The sequence below is a fragment of the Dermacentor albipictus genome, chromosome 1, assembly GCF_038994185.2.
Source record: "Dermacentor albipictus isolate Rhodes 1998 colony chromosome 1, USDA_Dalb.pri_finalv2, whole genome shotgun sequence".
NCBI lineage: Eukaryota > Metazoa > Arthropoda > Arachnida > Ixodida > Ixodidae > Dermacentor > Dermacentor albipictus.
Genome location: NC_091821.1, coordinates 491,478,009 through 491,498,490, shown reverse-complemented (window position 1 = coordinate 491,498,490; position 20,482 = coordinate 491,478,009). Strand labels below are relative to the sequence as shown.

At 46.5% G+C, this 20,482-nt stretch overlaps 1 protein-coding gene across 3 annotated transcripts in view; it reads right to left on the bottom strand.

Annotated features, from left to right (window-relative positions):
- The window catches only part of LOC135912941 (membrane metallo-endopeptidase-like 1), a 158,441-nt gene that overhangs the window by 38,017 nt on the left and 99,942 nt on the right, over window positions 1–20,482 (bottom strand). For all 3 annotated transcript variants that reach the window (XM_065445566.2, XM_065445575.2, XM_065445583.2), the window contains one exon: window positions 14,640–14,727. In XM_065445566.2, coding sequence (XP_065301638.1) covers window positions 14,640–14,727 — 88 coding nt within the window. The remainder of the gene's footprint in view (window positions 1–14,639; window positions 14,728–20,482) is intronic.

Below are 20,482 nucleotides of genomic sequence, written 5' to 3'. Positions count from 1 at the left end.
ATGACGATGCGACCGCTGGACACCTCGGTTTTTCCCGGACACTATCGAGGATACAAGAAAAGTAATATTGGCCGCGCCTGACCGCCGACGTCGCCCGTTATGTCAGAACATGCCGAGACTGTCAGCGACGCAGGACACCGCCGACAAGGCCAGCCGGATTACTACACCCAATCGAACCTCCTTGCCCACCATTCCAGCAGATCGGGATGGTCTTGCTGGGACCCTTTCCGACGTCAACAACCGGAAACAAGTGGATCGTCGTGGCGACAGACTACCTCACCCGCTTCGCTGAAACTAAAACACTGCCGAAAGGTAGCGCAGCCGAAGTGGCGAAATTCTTTGTCGAAAACATCCTGCTTCGACATGGCGCCCCAGAAGTCCTCATCACCGACAGAGGAACGGCCTTTACAGCGGAGCTCACCCAAGCCATTCTGAAATACAGTCAGACAAGGCACAGGAGGACCACGGCCTACCACCCGCAGACGAATGGTCTTACGGAGCGGCTGAATAAGACCCTCGCCGACATGCTAGCGATGTACGTCGACGTCGAACACAAGACCTGGGATGCCGTCCTGCCGTACGTAACATTCGCTTACAACACGGCGGTGCAAGAAACAACACAGATCACGCCGTTTAAGCTGGTTTATGGCAGGAATCCGACGACGACGCTCGACGCCATGCTGCCGCACGTCGCTGACGAGGAAAATCTTGACGTCGCTAGCTATCTCCAGCGCGCCGAAGAATCCCGGCAGCTCGCCCGCCTGCGGATCAAGAACCAGCAGAAGACCGACAGCCGATACTACAACCTCCGACGACGCTTTGTCGAGTACCAACCCGGTGACCGTGTTTGGGTTTGGACCCCTATACGCCGACGAGGACTGAGCGAGAAGCTTTTGCGTCGCTATTTCGGACCGTACAGGATCATCCGACGTATTGGCGCACTGGACTATGAGGTCGTGCCAGACGGCATTTCGCTGTCACAGCGGCGCCGCTCACGACCTGAAATTGTCCACGTTGTGCGACTCAAGCCGTACCACCAGCGTTGACAAACTTTGGGACTTCGCGTAACTGACCTTCGGACTTCGTTTCTTTTCGTTGTTTTGTTACTTATGTTAATAATTGTCCTTTTGTGTTTCGCTCTCTTTGTAGCATCGGGACGATGCTTTTTAAGAGGGGGGTATTGACACGTGTACTTATATTTATCGGGCGACCACGTTTCGCCACCTAACAAATCTTATCGCACAGCACGGGACGCGCTTGCATGTGTCCGAAGTTTCTGGAAAGTTATCGATGCTTCTATCCGCAGTCTGTTGTCCCCGAACTTTGTGATATCTGATGTATTCGCCTGACGCGCATGATGTAGAACTTTGTGGAAGGCATGCGGGTCCCGACGATTAGTCTGGAAAATTCGATGACTACTGTATAAAAGCCGACGCGCTTGACCCGCTGATCAGATTTTCGACGATCGCCGACTGTGTTCGCCGCTATCGTTGTGCTTTAAGTGTAGCCTGTTTTGTGGGCACAGGTTCGCCCAATAAAAGCTAGTTTTGTCTTTCACAGTACTGCTACTGTGTTCTTTCTTCACCGTCACTACCACGTGACAATATACTGGAAAATGTCTTGGGTGCCACAAAATTGCGTGCCTCGTCAACCGCTTCACAGAGCCTCTTCGATGAACTGTGGACGGCCGAGGAATGAATGAATGAATGTATGGTTTTTATAGGCGCTAGGGCCAGATATGGCCAAAGAGCGCCAGGTCCGCGGTGGTGAGTTTGCAATGTAGGTATGAGATCTATGAAGTTGGTGTGGCGTGGCCGTAAACGGGCCTTAAAATTAGTCGCTCTAGAGTGCGTAAAATCTTTCTGTAATAAGATTATGTCGATGACAAATGACGTGTCTATGAGCACTAAAATCCGTCGTAAAATAATGAAGCAAAATAGAAATATATCAGGTGGTAAAATTCCCTGGAGCCCTGCTGCCTCGCCAGAGCCCTTGAAACACAAGGGCCTAGAGGCATGTGCTATACGAAAGAACTATCACAGCGGCATCCTCTGAAGAGAGGAGACGCTACGAACATGTGGGGCTAACAGCATGCAACACAACGCCTTTCAGATAACTTAGGACTGCTTTGGTGTCAAATAGTGGTTCTGGGTCGAGTAACATTACTGGATGAAGGGGGATGTGCTGCGGGTATGCTAAGGTAAAATGTTTCTTTCTTTCAGATTCGGCTATCCGCCACTCTAGGAGGACGTGTAAGAAGGTAAGCCTCTCCTCGCATCTACCACAGGTTGGAGGATCATATCGGGTGAGTAGAAAATTATGGGTGCCAAATGTGTGTCCTGTTCTGACAGGACAGAATAGGACATCTGTTCCACGTGATTTTGTTACAGAGGGCCAGAATCCTAACTGTGGCTTTATCACGTGGAGCTTATTATTACTTCCCGCGTCCCACAGGCGTTGCCAGTGGTTCCGCTAGTTTCCTCCGTAAGAAAGGCTTCAGATCTGTGACAGGGACTGCAGCGGTGGGATTAACAGAATGCGATGCAACTGACGTGGCCATCTGGTCCGCCAGAACATTACCTTCGATGCCCCTATGACCTGGCGCCCAGCATATGACATGCTGGTTACCTATGTATGCTTTACACAGAAAGGAATATAGTTCATCAATTACCGGATTCTTGTGGTTACAGAATGACATCAATGCCTTCCCAACACTAACGGAGTCCGTATATATAAATAATTTCTCGACTTTTGATTTCCTTATATGCTTCACAGCCGACAATAGTGCGTAGGCCTCAGCCGTAAAGATACTAGTTTTCGGATGCAGTACACCGGATTCCGAGAACGATCGACCGACGGCTGCGTAGGACACCTCCTCGAGTGATTTCGATGCGTCTGTGTAGAACTCAGTGCAGGCGAACTTGTACTGGAGTTCGAGGAAATGCATTTGGATTTCAATCTCTGGAACGTGCTTTGTAACTTGATTAAAAAATATATCGCATTGTATCAGCTGCCACTCCCAAGGAGTTAGCAGCCTGGCTGGATGCATTAGGCCAAACCCTAAGAGTGGGACATGTATTTCTTCAATAAGCTCCCTCACACGCAGCGAGAAAGGCTGCCTTACGGAGGGACGAATTCTAGAAGAGTTGACTGTTGGGCTAGTTGGTCATCCATATTTGAAGTAGTAGCTTAGCGGAAATAAAACCACGGACACAAGGAAGACAGACAAGGACAAGCGCTACTCACAACTGTTTAATGGAAGGAAGGATAGTGCATATACATATATCCTCTTGTCACACATGCGCCTACCAAGCAGAAGTGAAGCCGGTACATGCGCATCAAAGGCGGTCACGTAAGAAGTTAAGTTCGGCATCCATTAATGTGATGGAAGGCTTACTCACACATCTATCTCTGTTCTTCTTGATAAAGAAGGCCTCAAGAGCGAGCCTGGAAGACGCGTTGCCGCTCCTGCCAAGAATAGTTGTCGCAGAAAATCGAGCGCCACAACCACACGCGGTAACATGAGCCACCAAATGTGCGACCTTATCCTCTTTTTTCTTTAGTTTTTGCGCATGTTCCCTTAAACAGTCATTCACACAACGCTCAGTTTGACCAATGTACAGCTTCCCACAAGGGCGCAAGGGAATTGCATAAACAACCCCTCTGGAGCACTCAACAAAGGGCTTCTCATGCCTCGTACGGCAGCCCCGCCTGCTCTTGCAGCAAACTCGAGAACACAGCTTCGAAAGCTTGTTGGGCGCAGAGAAAACCAGGGGAATACCATGACGTTTAGCAACCTTTTTAAGGTTGTGTGACACCTTGGGTACATAGGGAATAACCTCTGGTCTTACCTTCTGTCGTTCGACTTGTCCGCTCACCCTTCGTGCTCCAAGCTTTACTTTTTGCAGAAGAGACTCTACTATAGCATTGACGACCGTCAAAGGTAAACCAGCTGCCAAAAGGCGTCCAACTTGGTTCGTAAAACTAGACCGCATTTCGTGTGCGCACGATTTGCGCAAAGCCGATTCCAAGCAAAGACTACCAACAGCTCGCTTCACCACTTCAGAGTGTGCGGAATCGTACGGCAGCAATTGCTTCATGGCTCGCGGTTGATAGGACCAACAGACGTGGCCAACTTCAAAAGACAGTTTAAATCTAAGAACTGCAGGCCTGTGTCGTCAGCAAGTTTATGGGTAAAAACAAGCCCTTGGCCTTGGTTGTTAAAAGCTTAGAAAATAAAAGCAGGGGATGTAAAATCACCCTTATTGTTTAAAAGCACTAAATAATCATCAACATACCTACAAAACTTTAAAACCTGCTCCCCATTAAAAACCTGCTCTAAGGATCTATCAACAAAAGACAAAAAAATGTCGCACAAATTAGTAGCAACACAAGACCCAATACACACTCCCCGGCGTTGCAGATATGGCTGCTCGTTGTAGAGAAGAAAAGTCACACTTAAATAAAACTCGACCAATGTTAAAAAGCTGTCCACTGAAAGGCCCGCTGAGTTCTAGAAGTCGACCACGTCGTTGTATTCAATACATTCCCTTAAGAAAACGAGCAGCATGTCCTGAGGAATTGAGTAGAATACGTTTTCTACGTCAACGGAAAAACCATACCTAATGCCGTCATTACATTTAACAAATTGCGTGACCTCCGAAGAACTTTTCACACGGAAAGGGTCATCCACTTGTAGCGTCTTAAGCTTATTCAAAAGAAAAAGGCTCACGCAATGCTGCCACGCCCCGCGCTCGCTAACGATAGTTCGGAAAGGAATATCGGGCTTGTGCGTTTTCGCGGTAAAGAACACGTTCAAACAGCCTTCTTTGCTATTCTTGACACCTTTAGCAAGGGTGGTCAAGTTCAAACTTTTGCAGAATTCGATGAATTTCGACTTGACTCTAACTGGACTCTTACTAATAGGAGGCCAAGAGGACCTATGACCAGTGTCTGAAGGAGGGACTTTACTTCATCTCAAGGTGTTCAAGCAGGGCTTCAGACGTTCATGCTATAAAGAGCTTAGAAGGTGTCGTAAAGTATTTCAAGCAAAATGAGCTTATGCTGTTGCAGTCAGATAAGGAAGGAGGGTTTGTGGTGTTGCCAAAAGGTCGGTTTTACGGAAAAGGGAAGGCGGCGGTGAATACGAATTTCGTTCCTATTAGTAAGAGTGCAGTTAGAGTCAAGTCGAAATTGATCGAGTTCTGCAAATGTTTGAACTTGACCACCCTTGCTAAAGGTATCAAGAATAGCAAAGAAGGCTGTTTGAACGTGTTCTTTACCGCGAAAACGCACATGCCCAATATTCCTTTCAGAACTATCGTTAGCGAGCGCGGGGCGTGGCAGCATTGCGTGAGCCTTTTTCTTTTGCATAAGCTTAAGACGCTATAAGTGGATGACCCTTTCCGTGTTAAAACTTCTTCGGAGGTCGCGCAATTTGTTAAATGTAATGACGGCATTAAGTATGGTTTTTCCGTTGACGTAGAAAACGTATTCTACTCAATTCCTCAGGACAAGCTTCTCGTTTTCTTAAGGGAATGTATTGAATACAACAACGTGGTCGACTTCCAAAACTCCGCGGGCCTTTCAGTGGACAGCTTTTTAACATTGGTCGAGTTTTATTTAAGTGTGACTTTTATTCTTTACAATGAGCAGCCATATCTGCAATGCCGGGGAGTGTGTATTGGGTCTTGTGTTGCTCCTATATTGTGCGACATTTTTTTGCCTTTTGTTGATAGGTCTTTAGAGCAGGTTTTTAATGGGGGGCAGGTTTTAAAAGTTTTTAGGTATGTTGATGATTTTTTAGTGCTTTTAAACAATAAGGGTGACTTTACAGCCCCTGCTTTTATTTTAGAAGCTTTTAACAGCCAAGGCCAAGGGCTTGTTTTTACCCATAAACCTCCTGACGACACAGGCCTGCAGTTCTTAGATTTAAAACTGTCTTTTGAAGTTGGCCACGTCTGCTGGTCCTATCAACCGCGAGCCATGAAGCAATTGCTGCCGTACAACTCCGCACACTCTGAAGTGGTGAAGCGAGCTGTTGGTAGTCCTTGCTTGGAATCGGCTTTGCGGAAATCGTGCGCACACCAAATGCGGTCTAGTTTCACGAACCAAGTTGGACGCCTTTTGGCAGCTGGTTACCCTTTGATGGTCGTCAATGCTATAGTAGAGTCGCTTCTGCAAAAAGTAAAGCTTGGAGCACGAAGGGCGAGCGCAGAAGTCGATTGACAGAAGGTAAGAGCAGAGGTTATTCCCTATGTACACAAGTTGTCACACAACCTTAAAAAGGTTGCTAACCGTCATGGTATTCCCCTGGTTTTCTCTGCGCCCAACAAGCTTTCGAAGCTGTGTTCTCGAGTTTGCTGCAAGAGCAGGCGGGGCTGCCGCACGAGGCATGAGAAGCCCTTTGTTGAGTGCTCCAGAGGGGTTGTTTATGCAATTCCCTTGCGCCCTTGTGGGCAGCTCCACATTGGTCAAACTGAGCGTTGTGTGAATGACCGTTTAAGGGAACATGCACAAAAACTAAAGAAAAAAGTAGATAAGGGTGCACATTTGGTGGCTCATGTTACCGCGTGTGGTTGTGACGCTCGATTTTCTGCGACTACTATTCTTGGCAGGAGCGACAACGCGTCTACCAGGCTCGCTCTTGAGGCCTTCTTTATCAAGAAGAATAGAGATAGATGTGTGAGTGAGCCTTCTATCACATTACTGGATGCCGAATTTAACTTCTTGCGCGACCGCCTTTGATGTGCATGTACCGGCTTCACTTCTGCATGGTAGGCGCATGCGTGACAAGAGGATGTATGTATATTCACTATCCTCCCTTCCATTAAACAGTTGTGAGTAGCGCTTGTCCTTGGCTGATGTATGTTCTCTGCAGATGAAGTGACCACTCATTTGATTCTACGTGTAAACTTTCAATGGGACTTCTTCTGAAAGCGCCCGTGGCTAAGCGGATACATAGATGGTGAACGGGGTCCAGCATCTTTAGCGCGCTCGGGGCGGCAAAATGATAGATCACGCCACCATAATCTAATCGTGACCAAATCAGGGTCTTATACAGATTCATTAAGCATGTCCTGTCACTGCCCCACGTAGTCCGCAATAGAAGTTTCATTAGGTTCACTGTTTTCAGTCATTTTTCTTTAAGATGTGTAATGTGTGGGACGAAAGTGAGTCTATTGTCAAGCATAACACCTTGAAATTTGTGTTCTTTGTTTAGAGGTATCTGTTGACCCCACAGTTCTAAGCAAGGATACGGAACCAGGCCTCTCTTTCTTGTAAACAGAACACAAGAGCTCTTGTGAGGATTGATTTTAAATCAATTTTTCTCTGCCCACTGTGACACCTTGTTCAAACCATGCTGTACCTGTCTCTCGCACACTGCGAGGTTACAGGATTTGAAGCCCATTTGAATGTCGTGCACGTAGGCGGAATACAATATAGCCGGAGGTAAGGAAGTGCGGAGTGTTGTCATCTTAACAGTTTCTTGTGCAAAAGGACGTGACAGTACATTGCCGACTTTTACCCGGAAGGTACGATTGGACAAGTAGCTTTTTATTAGGGTTAGGATATTACCATGAATGCCCATTTCTGACAAATCTCAAGATGCCGTAGCGCCACGTTGTGTCATACGCCTGGTCCATGTCGAGAAATATGGATAAGAAAAACTGTTTGTGTACTAATGCATCACGGATATTTCCTTCAACACGTACCAGATGATCGGTTGTGGAGCGTCCTTCTCGGAAGCCCACAATGGCTTCTTTCCATGCGGTTGGAAGGTACCCTTCATCCCAGATAGTGTTGAAAAGTCTAAGTAGTGCAACTTGCGTATCATTGTGTAAGTTTTTGAGCCTGTCATGCATGATTCTATCAGATCCCAGTGCAGAGCTCTTGCATGCGCTCAAGGCAGCTCTCAACTTTACAATACAAAAGGACGGTTGAACGGTTCATTCTGCCGAAACTTTCTTATGAGTGGCTTACATTCTTGTATTTGTTTACATTTGAGATATTTAGGTGCGTTTCCCGTAAACACAGCACTTTTCGATTGTGTTTGTGGATAAGCTCTTGCACATCATCATTGTTCCTAAGAAGACCTCTGTCATTCCATTGAATGATTTGTGTATCCATATTTAAGGTAAATTGGTGCTGTGTATACAGAAACAGAAGTGATGCGTTATATTACAGAGCTCTTTCCAGGCCTGTAACGGGGATTTTACCCCTTTTGAAGCGTTCGAGGGAGCCTAGCCACCCCTTAGGCGCTTGGTTCGCTGTGAGGATAGGTGTAGTGTCCATTGCCCCTTGTGAGGCACCGGACGCGCGCTCTTGCGAGCGAGAAGTTTCCTTAGAGAGCCCCGCCTCGGAAGGCAAGGCCCCTGCGCCCACCAGCCCGGATGTCGATGGGGCTGCCTATGGGATTGAGCTACGCTGGCTGTTGCCAGCGCTGGGAGCGGCCGGAGTGGTTGTGGCAGCCTCGGCTGCGTCTACCTTCTAGGCCGCTATCGGCCCTGCGGGTTCACTGCGTGTAGCGCAGTTTGCCCCAGATAACACTTGTGTGGTCGGCAACCCAAGGGCAGCCTGGCCTGTTTGCTGGTTGCATGGAGTAGGCTTACCTACTTCCACCCTGGGGGCAGGAGCCAAAGATACCTGCTCGCTGCTCGCGGGCTGGGCACTAGGCAATGACCGCTGCGACGCTGCCCCCCGACGCGCCGCATCAGCATAGGGTGTGTTGTGGAAAAGTGAGCACCGTTTACGGGCTTCCTTAAACGAAATATTTTCCTTGACTTTAGGGTTGAATATATCTTTTTCTTTCTTCCAGTTCGGGCAGGAGCGTGAGTTGGCTGGATGTTGACCACTGCAGTTTACACCGTGAGGTGTGCCACTGCAGTTGTCGGAGGGGTGGCCCTGCACTCCACACTTTGCACAATTTATTTGACCACGGCCACTGTGCGAACCATGGCCCAATCTTTGGCATTGGAAACAATGTCTGGGGTTTGGAATATATGGTCGGATAGTTAGCGTAATGTATCCTGTTTCAATGGTTTCCGACAGAACGCTAGATGCAAATGTTAAGACGAGGTGTTTGGTCGGAATTTCTTTGTTGTCCCGTCTAAGGGTAATACGCTTTACATCGGTAACATTTTGATCTTTCCACCCTTCGGGGTGTTCAGCCTCTGTCAAATCTTGAAGGTCTGCTTCTGACCCGACTCTGCGTGAGCTATTCATTGATCGCTGTGGTGTAGCAGAAACTGGTATGTTACCAACTGTCACCAGACTACCTAACTTCTCGTATTGATTTTTTTAGGGATGTCAAGAAGGTCTCCGCTTGCCATTTTCGTCACCTTATAACGTGACCTTAACGCTTCGGTCAAAGATTTTGAAGCTTTGAATGGCGAAATGAGTCTGACTTGTTGTGCAGCGTTCTCAATATGCACAACAGGTATTTCGGGTAGTTCTCTTTTGTGGGGGTAAAATATGTACTTGAAGTTGAAGTTTCTTTACATCGCCAAAAAAATCAACGATGTGGGTAGGCCCGGGCAAAAAGTGAACAAAATCACATGAGGGACGCCCGAGCCCCCCTGTACAAGGCATACAGCGAAAACGCAAAGCGTAAAAGTCATAGTAACACTCTGGCTATTTAACAAGGGCAAAAATATCTCGCATATGCATGAGTTTGTGAACAAAGCATAAGAACAGAAAAAAACACTGCATAATAGTAAAAAAAACACAGAAATGATTTGCAGCAAGATAAAATTACACAGGATACATCGCAGCAAGATACGAAAAAAATACATGAACGCGGCTTTCAAAAAGAAGATATTAGTGAATTAATGCACTTCTCATGTCAACTAGTGAACATGCTTCAGCAATTATACCCCTTGACAATAATTTATTCAAAACAGTGGGCAGGCTATGTCGGAGCATCTGTTGCCTGTACATTGTACGGGAGAAGGCAATGTGCCAAATTTCTTTTTTGCGAAAGGAGTATTCTGAAAGATTTTGACTGAGGCAGGGTAATTCAAGAAAAATAAGGTGCGTATTTTGGTTACAACGCTTATATCTTAAATCTAAGTAATATTCGTGCACGGTATTAATCGGCAAAGTTTCGTAACGAGCAAACAGTTCCTGAGTGTGAGCAAGGTAGTCTGCGTTTGCAATGTAGCGTACAGCTTTATTTTGAAGCATGTATATTTTATTAATATTTGTTTTAGTGCAAGTACCCCAAACCTGGAAACAATAATTTATGTGGGATACAGGAAGCGCATTGTAAATAATTATTTTATGTGTTCGGGCAGAAAATGCCGAAATTTTGCTAGAATTCCGGTGCTCTTTGCCAGCTTACTCATAATGAACTGTACTTCAGTGTCCCAGCTCATGGTCTTGCTAAAAATGACTCCTAAAATGTTGACAGTGTCTACAAACTGGACACGTGAATTGCCTGAATAGAACCGCTTTAGTTTTTTTTGTGTTTATGAGTAAAGAGTTTGCTTCACACCATTTCTTAAGTTTATCAAGAGCATTGGTAGTAACAGAAACCAGAGATTGTATGGAACTACCCATGAAAAATAAAATTGCATCGTCAGCCTAAATTAAAAATTTCGGCTGGCTAACAGTCAAAACAAGGTCATCTATATGTAAAATGAAAAGCAGAGGTCCTAAAATACTACCTTGTGGGACACCAGCAGTAATAGTTTGAAATGGAGGTATATGTGGCCCTATTTTAACGCATTGTACACGATGACGTAGGTACGATTTCAGTAGTTCAAGTGGAGTGCCACGTATCCCATAAAGGTCTAACTTTTTAAGTAAGGTATCATGATTAAGGCAATCGAAAGCTTTGAGAAATCTATGAAGATGCCGATGCACAATTCTTTATTTTCGAAAGCGTTCAGGATAATTTCTTTTCGAGACAATAAAGTTGATTCGGCAGATTTACCTCGCAAAAAGCCATGTTGTGCTTTTGATAACAATTTAAACCTATTGCGAAATTTTATTAACCGCTTTTTTAATAATTTTCTCCAACCCTTTCGAAAAAAGCGGTAAAAAGCAAATCGGTTGGTAACATGACATGCTATTTTTATCACCGCTTTTATATAGTACTATTACCTTAGATTTCTGCATCTGCTTTGGAAAGGACCCGCTTCATAAGGCAAGGTTAAAATATAAGTTAATACTGGTGCTATTAGAGTGAGGACAAATTTTACAGGTGAGATTTGAACGCTATCTATATCACAAGAGCTGCTGTTCTTAAAGGAAGTAAAAATACTGCACACTTCAGTGTCATCCGTAGGTTCCAAAAATCTAGTATTGCTATTCCGTCGTATAGTGTTGCAAACGAAATCTGAACTCAGACCGGTATTTATAATATCTTTGAAAAACGTATTAAAATTTTCTGCAAGTGCCACACCTTCAATACGTTTACCTTGAAACCAAAGCTCTGTAACTCCTCACGTAGTCTGTGCTCGGTTTTACAATTTATTAACTTTTTTAGAAACTTGTGCGCTACCGTCACAGAACTCCCTGTCAAACTCATTGTATAGAAAGTTTCTTTTTTCGTTTTGGAGAAAAGACGTTACCTTATTGCGGTATTGTTTAAACTTACCTAGATCAGCAAGGGACTTGGTCCTTATAAATGTCTTGTATAACTGCTCTATCTTTTTAATAATTTTAAGGCAATCTCGATTTATCCATGGCTTACGAATTCTAGTGGACTTTTCTACAGTTTTCTCAGGGAAATGATCATGGTATACGCGTTTAAAACAGGTGATGAATGCCTCACACGCCGCTTCTACAGTTTCAGAAGAAAAGACGTCATCCCAGTTTTGATTTGAAAGAATATAAAAAAGGACGCGAGGGTGTCCGGAGTAACATTTTGCACAGTATTCTACGCTGATAGGTTGTGTTGTTTATTTGCGGCACATTTCAGGAGCACATAAATGGAATAATGGTCGCTGACAGAACTGTGTAATACACCTGAAAGTAAGCTACTAGTATTTAAGTTAGAGATAAACACTTCAATAAGTGTGGCTGTGATCGGTGCGGCGTCCCCTCTTCTGAGGGTGACGATCAAGTAGGCGGGGAAAGGCGGGTGTTCCCATAGTATATCAGTTCGTTTTCGGCAGCAATGGCGGCCACCCACCACTGAGCCCACGATGGGGACGCTGCAGGCCTTAACACGTAAGGCTGCAGGCGCCAACCGTACATTGCCACTATAACCTAATATATTATACCCAAGGGATTGCACATACACAAGGTTAACCCTCGCCGCCGTGGAGAAAGGAAGTAAATGGAAAAGAGAAGAAGACAGGAAAGATAAAAAAGTGGGGGATAAAGACGAACGTTTGAGGAGAGAGAGACAGGAAGAGGCGTTTGCCGATTTCCCCCGGGTGGGTCAGTCCGGGGGTGCCGTCTACATGAAGCAGAGGCCAAAGAGGTGTGTTTCCTCCGCCGGGGGGCCTTAAAGGTCTGAACACCCAGCATTGGCTCAACCTCCAGGATCCCCCTTTCCCCGGATACGGCTAAGCCGCTCATGGTTAGACGCGGGTGGTTCCAACCCTCGTGTGCTCGGGTACGTCGTGTCGTAACACACCAAACGCCTGCTGACGCAGACGCCCCTGCGGGGGATGGCCGAGGGGGCCGAGGGGAATAGCGCCGCGCATACCGGCCTCGCCGTCTGCCTGCTAAACAGCCTCGTCCGACGGATGGCGGCCGTCATGGATTCTCGAGGTGACCTGAGAAAGTCGTAGTATAACAGGAGGTTAAAGCCAAGTCGGAAGATCTAGTGTGCATAAAGCTATGAGCGAGGGAAGCCTTTTTTGGGCTACTTTTTTATTGAACTTTCTTGAACTTTTTTATATTTTTGAAGAATAAAAGTTACTGTTTTTTTCTTCGGCGCTCATTCATCTCCCTGTTTTAGTGAGCGTACGGGATATCTCAATTATGTGCTCGTTGAGTAGTTGCGCCCGGGCTTCTAGCAAAGGTACCGCCCTTCCTTTTCACGCGACGCTCGCGGAGGTGTTCAAGAAGCTGCTGGGAATTACGTCCCCTGTCATTGGGGTTGACTCTCGGTTCCCAAATAACGTTCAACCGGCATCCTTGAAGGTAAAGTAGACATGGCGCAGCTTGTAATCGTAGTTCCAGTTCTTGAACGAAGCGACCCTACCATACGCGTTCATCCAGCCTTCTGGGTCTTGGAATGATGATCCGCGGAAGATCGGTGGCTCTTTGGACAGTTGCAGAACGATGGGGGACCCTGGGGTGCCACTGTGGTTGATGACTTAGCCTCGATTTCTCTGGTGTTCTCGGCAAGAGGTCCGTACTCCTATAGAAATCTTTGTAGCCTGCAGCAAGCTTGCTGGTTCTTGTTACAGTTGGTGTTGTCTTCGCAGTTTCGGTTTGGATCAGGGCTTTGCGAGGGCGTTCAGTACATGAATGCACAAGTACCTCTACCAGATGTCGCGTTGTAGTGACGGCGAAGAATGTAGTATAATAAAAATGTAAATTGCGAAACTAACATTTATTGGGGCGAACGTGTTCCCACTAGAGCTAGTGACGCTCGATGCTCAATGAAAGCGGCGAGTACAGCAGTCGGCGATCGTCGATATAGATGTGCTGGTCAAACGCATGGCTCGTCAAAGGCTGTAGCGTAATCGCTGGTGCCTGCGTGTTTTTCACAAAGTGCTACACAGTTCGTGTCCAGCATACAATCAGATAACTCAAGGTTCGGCGATAACAGACACATCGGATAGAATCAACAATAACCTAACCCGACGTTGCGGCTTAGAACGCTTAGAGGCTTTCCTGTTAGCGCTGCTAAGCACCAGGTTACGGGATCGAATCCCTGCCATAGCGGTCGCTTTTGATGAGGGCGAAATGCAAATAGACCCAGGTCCCGTGCATTGAGTGTGCGTTAATGATTCCCAGGTGGTCAAAACTAATTCGGAGTCCCCCACTACGGCGGGCCTCATAATGAAACCGGTGTTTTGACAGGTAAAATCCCAGAATTCATATAGTAATTTAAAAGTATTGAGCTGGGTGATAACTTTAGGTTGTCAGCGGATGAACTGCAGTCCGCGAAAGAAAGATTAAGCACACGTGCCAATACTGACACAAATCTGTTACGTGTGACAAAGATGGCGTAGTACGGAGGTCGTGTTTTCTACCTTTGCTTAGGCATTACAAAACGACCGTGTAAATAGCTTGTAAATGTTACCCCTTCTTTGTTCATGCGAGAAACAACTTAATTCTTATTGCTACCAATAGTACGAAACATTGTGAACGCCTCTGAAACAGTTGTAGGTCCCTCTTGTTTTTTTGTTTGCTAGACAAGTATAAAAAGTACTTTCTAAAGCGTTTATTTGATAGTCACTTGGTATGTGGTGCTGTTTATCATGCGGATGAAAAAACAATACACTCAAGCCTCGTCATAACGAAACGGGATATGAAGAAATAATGGATATAACGAAGTAAGTGAAATTTCCCTTGAAATCAGCATATAGTTCGGAGTGCAGTAGTTCAAATGTAGGACACAAAGAAGTAGCGTATACGAAATAATTTTGGCTCCCCCTACAGATTCGTTATAACGAGGTTTTACTAGGCTAATTTTGATGCTACTTAATCGTGACAACCGAGCTACTTGCCTCTCGATTGGTACATCATCATTCTCGCTGCCACGCCCAAGGGTCCACTGAGAGCAGCACGTGCGCAGATCTCATCTGGGATGGAAGGCTGCGCAAGAAAGGAAACGTAACTTTAAAACGTGTCCTATCGGCACCAATTCAAGGCCCCAGTGAAGAGTGATACTGAACCGGTATGGTCGCTAAAAAACCTGTTTATAGACCGACACAAAAAGTGCCGTTGCGTTATAGATATGTTAGGTTTACTACGAATGCATATTTTAGGCTATTGACTACGAGAGCAGGCGATCGCGAATGCGCAAACACACAACAGCGCCCACGTCAGTCCAGACTCCCAAGTTCAATCCGAATTTGGCCTTGCAATATGTTCTCGGTCAGAACAACAAGAAATGACTAATAAAATCAGCCAATGTTTAGTCAAAATCACACGCTGATTTGTTTAGTTAGTAATAAGGACATCATCTGTTTCTTTTAACGTTCCTATTGCCCTTTTGACGTTCAACCCGCCAAGAGAAGGGAATCAGAGTCAAGGAAGGCAGAAAATTAAGTGGGGTGATGGAATTAGGAAATACGCAGGCGGAACTTGTGATCAGTTATCGCAAGACAGGGGTAATGGAAGATCACTGAGAGAGGCCAACGCCCCGCAGGGGACATAAAGATATGCTGATGATGTTGATGGTGCTGATTGCCTTTAAAGTCGGCACCGAGCCGAGATAGTGATTTGATTTCGTAATAATAAATCTTCCAGCACCACATTTCGCAATGTTTCGAAGATGCGCACACGGAATGCGTAAGTTCAGCAAACGGTCTTATAAAGTACTTGCACGGTGAGTGACAGAGTTGGGCAAATAAGTGCACCTCTGTTTGGCGTATAGAAGTGAATATCGTGTATCAAACCTGAAAATAAAATGCTGTATAATAGCTAACTAGACAGCCTACTTAGCTCCTAATGAAAAAGTGTATTATATTTAGTGCATCTGTTGCTGTAGTTAGATTTGGTTTATTCAGCCATTCCCAATGAGCCAATGTGTTTTCTTTCTTGTTCGCGATAATCGGGAGTGTGTATCGCACCCTGTCCCCAGCTGCCACGCAAAAGCACTCCAATACAATGTCCGACGCTCCTTAATATCTTGTAGGGCGAGGTGGAACGACGTTATGGAGTGCTCTATACACTAGATTGCCCTGGCGGCCGGGAAGGTTGCAGTACGTCAGGAAAGCAAAATGGAATAACACTGACTCTCACTTGTTCGCCAGTCGCCTTCGCATCGCCATGCCATACCCGAACAAACTGCGGACCGTAATCATGCAAGCACTCAGAAAATAAAGATGGCGAATGACTTTCGTACTACGAAAAAAAATAAGACCACTTGTGGTGCAATGGTAACGATGGGACATGTGAGCGCACCGGACCTCAGAGAAGTCGAGCTGCACATTTAATCAGTCCGCGATGTATTATTCCACGCCTGTGCCATCGTATGCAGACAGCGTAGAGCAGACAAGTGGCATGGCAGTGGGGCGCTTACAGTCCTCAATCACGTGTCATATTGTACGTCCACAAATAAATAGCCCATATGCAGGCTCGCGCACCGACGCTTTAAGCTTGATAATGGTGGCGGCGGCGAGTTTCTTTCCAGAAAAATATTGCAGATCCTGCGCACTATAAGAATTGGTGAAACCAAACCTTTCGAACAGCGAATCGCTAAGCACAGGGTCGAACCGTGTACACTGAGAAACGCAGAAATCAGCCCGTCGGAAGCCACAAAAAAGTTTACTTTAACAAATGCGTTCGAGATGTATTTTCTAGGCACGCCATTGCAGCAGAAGCAACCCAAGCAATGAGTGAAACTAGCGCCCACTCCGCTACTCGGTGGCAAAGGCATATCATAACAGCACCTTCTCAACGCGTTAAGAGCGTGACACTTCAGAGGATACGTTTGGACTTGGAATATGACTATCTCTGTTGTACTGTACCTCTTGGGCAATTTCGTTTTCTTATGGTTGTGTTCAGATTGAAGCTTGCAGAAAAAAAAATACTGTGTTTATGCGGCTTTCCTCGAATTTCTCTATTGGTTGCTCCTCAACCAAGCTGCAGCGAGCACGGCCGCGTACAGAGAGCACACTTATACGAGCGTTATGCCGCACACTCAGTAAGGAGCTTGAGTTTAGGGGTGCAAGCGGCTTGCGTACGCAAGAACTAAGGGCGGCGGTGCTTCGCATGCGCAGACCGTTACGTCTACTTGCGACCTTGGGGCGGCCGAAAACATCGCTGCCCCTAAGCGATCACGTTACCTACATGACCCTCGCTGTGAACGAGAACTTCAGAGTAGCTAGCGGGTAGACAATCTGATAAATATTTCGCTAAGTGTCGACAGACATCGTTTTTATATGTGTAAGAGAGGTTTACCGTGTCCGGTATTGGGGCAAACGCAGGCAGACGGGGCGTTCGGGCGGGGGAGTAAATGGGAGCGTCCTGCATGGTGCATCCACCGCGCGGTGAAAAGCTCAAACGGACAAAAACAGCTAATATTGCTGTAACGAAGTCTATTCTACTTCGCTGCTGGGGTAAATTTTCGGCACTAGCGTAATCGTGTTGCTGCCAAAAATATACACCCACAGCAGAGTAAAATACCCTTGGTTACTGCAGCGAGGGGCGAGCAGTGGAGTCTCCTGCACAAGTTGAGCGTACCCAGCACCTCCACCAAATTGCCGCGTATACCCAGCTGTAGTATACACGCTGAATGAAGATCCAGGCGTTTGCATTTTATGAAACGTAAGCGCCGACGCACAATCCGACACAAACTTCTTTCTCTTCTTCTTCAATCCCTTTGCTGTGCCACCCCATGTGGCAATGTCAAAGGCCCCTAATGAAGGGCTACTACGTGAGGAGCGTACATTCGCTATTAGTATATACATTCACAACTAGTGCATACATTCACTATTAGTGCATAAATTCACAACTATAGTGTACACGTTCACAAACTAATACAATCCACAGTATTCCTGAAAGCAGCAGAATGGGAGAGCAGCACGAGGTGGGGAGGCAAGTCGTTCCATTGGAGATGGGCAGCACTATGAGAGTGATAAATAGCTCTGCAGAGGCCTTTACGACTGCAAATGCGATGAGCTAGTGTCCTGACAGAAAAGCCAAGCTGTGAGTAATAAAATTTGTGGAATAGGTAAAGCCGACAAGCTTTGCGCGTAGGTGTTAAGCTGTCTCGCCTAACACGTGATTTTAACTTCAACTCTATTTATTCTTTTAGTAGGCAAGAGAAACGTCCTTCTCGGCTAAAAGTGGCCGTAAGCAGCTTGAAGGGACTTATGAAGGCCCAGTCAAGTTCCGTGACAGCAGTCTGAAAGGAAAAATTGCAGTAACTAAACCTAGCCGTGCCGTTGTAAACAGATTTGACAGTTTAGACAGGTTAGAAAGGTGAGTCCCGTAGTCGCACAGGCGTATTCCTGTTCTGGGAATACATGAGTTGTCGAAGGTTCCAGCGTAACTAGCTGGTGCCCGCGTGCCTTCCAGAAAGTACAACAAAATTCGTGCCACGCATACAATATGATCACACAAGGTTCGGTGACAACAGACAACGGAGAGGACTAGCGATAACACTAGAGGAACTTCCGACAGCGAAAGGCGCAGCTTGCGTTCCACTTACCATTTGTTAGCCGGCGGAATGCGGTTCCCGGAATTAGGAAAGTGCGCGTGTCAATATAAGTAAGAACTTCAGGCAAGCCTAGCTTGGTATTTACTACTGAGGGCGCTATTCTGGGCCTTCCGCCATTTTCTTCGATACGTGACGTAGGCGCGGCGCAAACAAAATGGCACTGGTGGCCCCGTTTTGCTTACGTAACGTGACGTCAACTTGACGTTTCGCCTAAGAAACTGAAATAAAGACACTGAGTGCGGCGTTATCGGTAAAGCAAAACAATTTTCCTTCGCAGTAAAAATAATGTAGCTATCTCAAAGCATATGATTATTTCGTCGAAAACGCTTCCCGCTTTCGTCGTCTGCTGCGGAGAAGCCGTCGTCTGCTTTAATAGCGAGGATGCCTGTCCCGGGAAAATGGAATGAGTCATCGCATAATGGCGCCAACGCTTGTTTTCTTGCTTGAGACCGCGACCTACAAGTGGTGATGCGCACACATTCTAGGCCACGTTATCGCTATCTCGTGAAACGCAAGTGACTCAGGCCGGCTCGGGTGCCTGAGACACGGCCGAATATCAGCGATAGCGTTGCGGGCGCCAGGTACATCCACTAGCGCAACTCAAGCGCCGGCGCTGCCATCTCTTGGTCATTGCGCTGGTTACTCGCACCGCGGGAGGAAACTTCAAGGCGCCGCCTTGCGTACATTTATTTTCATAAATTAGAAAGAGGCCGTGGTCATAACTTTCGATTGCGCGAAAAGGCATTAATCTTGATTACAATAGAAATGCAGCAGTGAAAAGTGGACAAAATTGCCGAAAGGTTGCGATGTTCAAACAATATTATTTCGTATGAACGCGTTCTTTTGAATATGATGGCCCCAAACACAAATGCCAACACCACCCGAGAGCGATGCAAATACTATGAGCACGCGTTATGAACAAAAGATTTTCTTGGCGCCAAACGACGGGGAAAATATAGCGATACGCATTCCTCTCGGCTGCCATTGCATATGGCTGTCCATTAGCACTATTCGTGCGGCTCGTCGCAGCAGAAATTATGGCGGAAAATCTTAGCAATGGCGGCCCAGCGCAACGTCACGCATCGTCAAAATGACGTTTACGAAACAGCCCTTCCTGTGACGCTCCTCATGAGATATTCCTTCAGCCAATCAGCCAGCTGGCATGGCGCATATCTTGGACCACCACCACATATTCGAGTAATTACAGATGCATTGCACTGGCTTCTGAACGCTACCGCACACATTATTTTTGAAGCGCTAACATCGCAATATATTTGCCAAGGATAAAAAAAAATGCATTACTGCATAAATTTTGCAGCTCCATGTCACGTTTCGTCATCTTGATGAAAATGCTGAATGACATTTCGCAAACCTTCTGTTTCCCGGCACAAATTTCAAGGCATGTGAGCTCTCCACAGCCAATCAGAGAGTAAGCATGGCGGATAATGGCGGCCGTGCAGCCGCCATGTGTGTCGAGAATAGAACCCTTGAAATGCCTGCCGCTAAGGAAAGACGAGGACGGCCAGAGATAAAGGCGCCTATATAGTCTGATGTTATCGGCGCGCGTGCGAGCGTCGTTAGATGCCGGGCGCGTCGGAGCGCATTGGCCGCGTCCGGTTAAGGTGGCTGCGTTCAACCATCGGTCGAAATATAGACGTTATTGTTCTCGCCAAAGTAACATGCGCGCGCGCTCATGCTACATCGGACTATTGGCGGCGAGGAGTTACGGAGTCGCCACCTAGCGGAAGCGCCTCGCTGGCGTAGTATGAGGGATCAGGCGGCGCGCTCCTCATAGGTTTTGCTGTCAGCGCTCGCTGAAAACACCACGCGCGAGCTCTGCCGGACATTTCTGTAAGTACTTTCGAAACGAGAGAAGATTTTTACTGTCTAAGCAATAATCTTGGGCAAACTTAAAGCACACAATCGTTTACAGACGCTATATATTCACCAAATACGTACAGAGAACGCCTCTGCGCGCGGTCGCCGCGATGGAGTCTCTCGAACCGGCTTCTTGCGTGAAAGGTAGGTAAACGCTGAGAGCAAGCTATGTGAAATATGTTCTTATAGTGTTTGTATAACTAAATGGAGCGTAATAGAACGAAGCCTCAATGCAGCGATCGCACATTCCCAGCGGCCAGCGCGTCTGGATGCTTGTCCGCGCACTGTTTCGCTTTCTCCGCG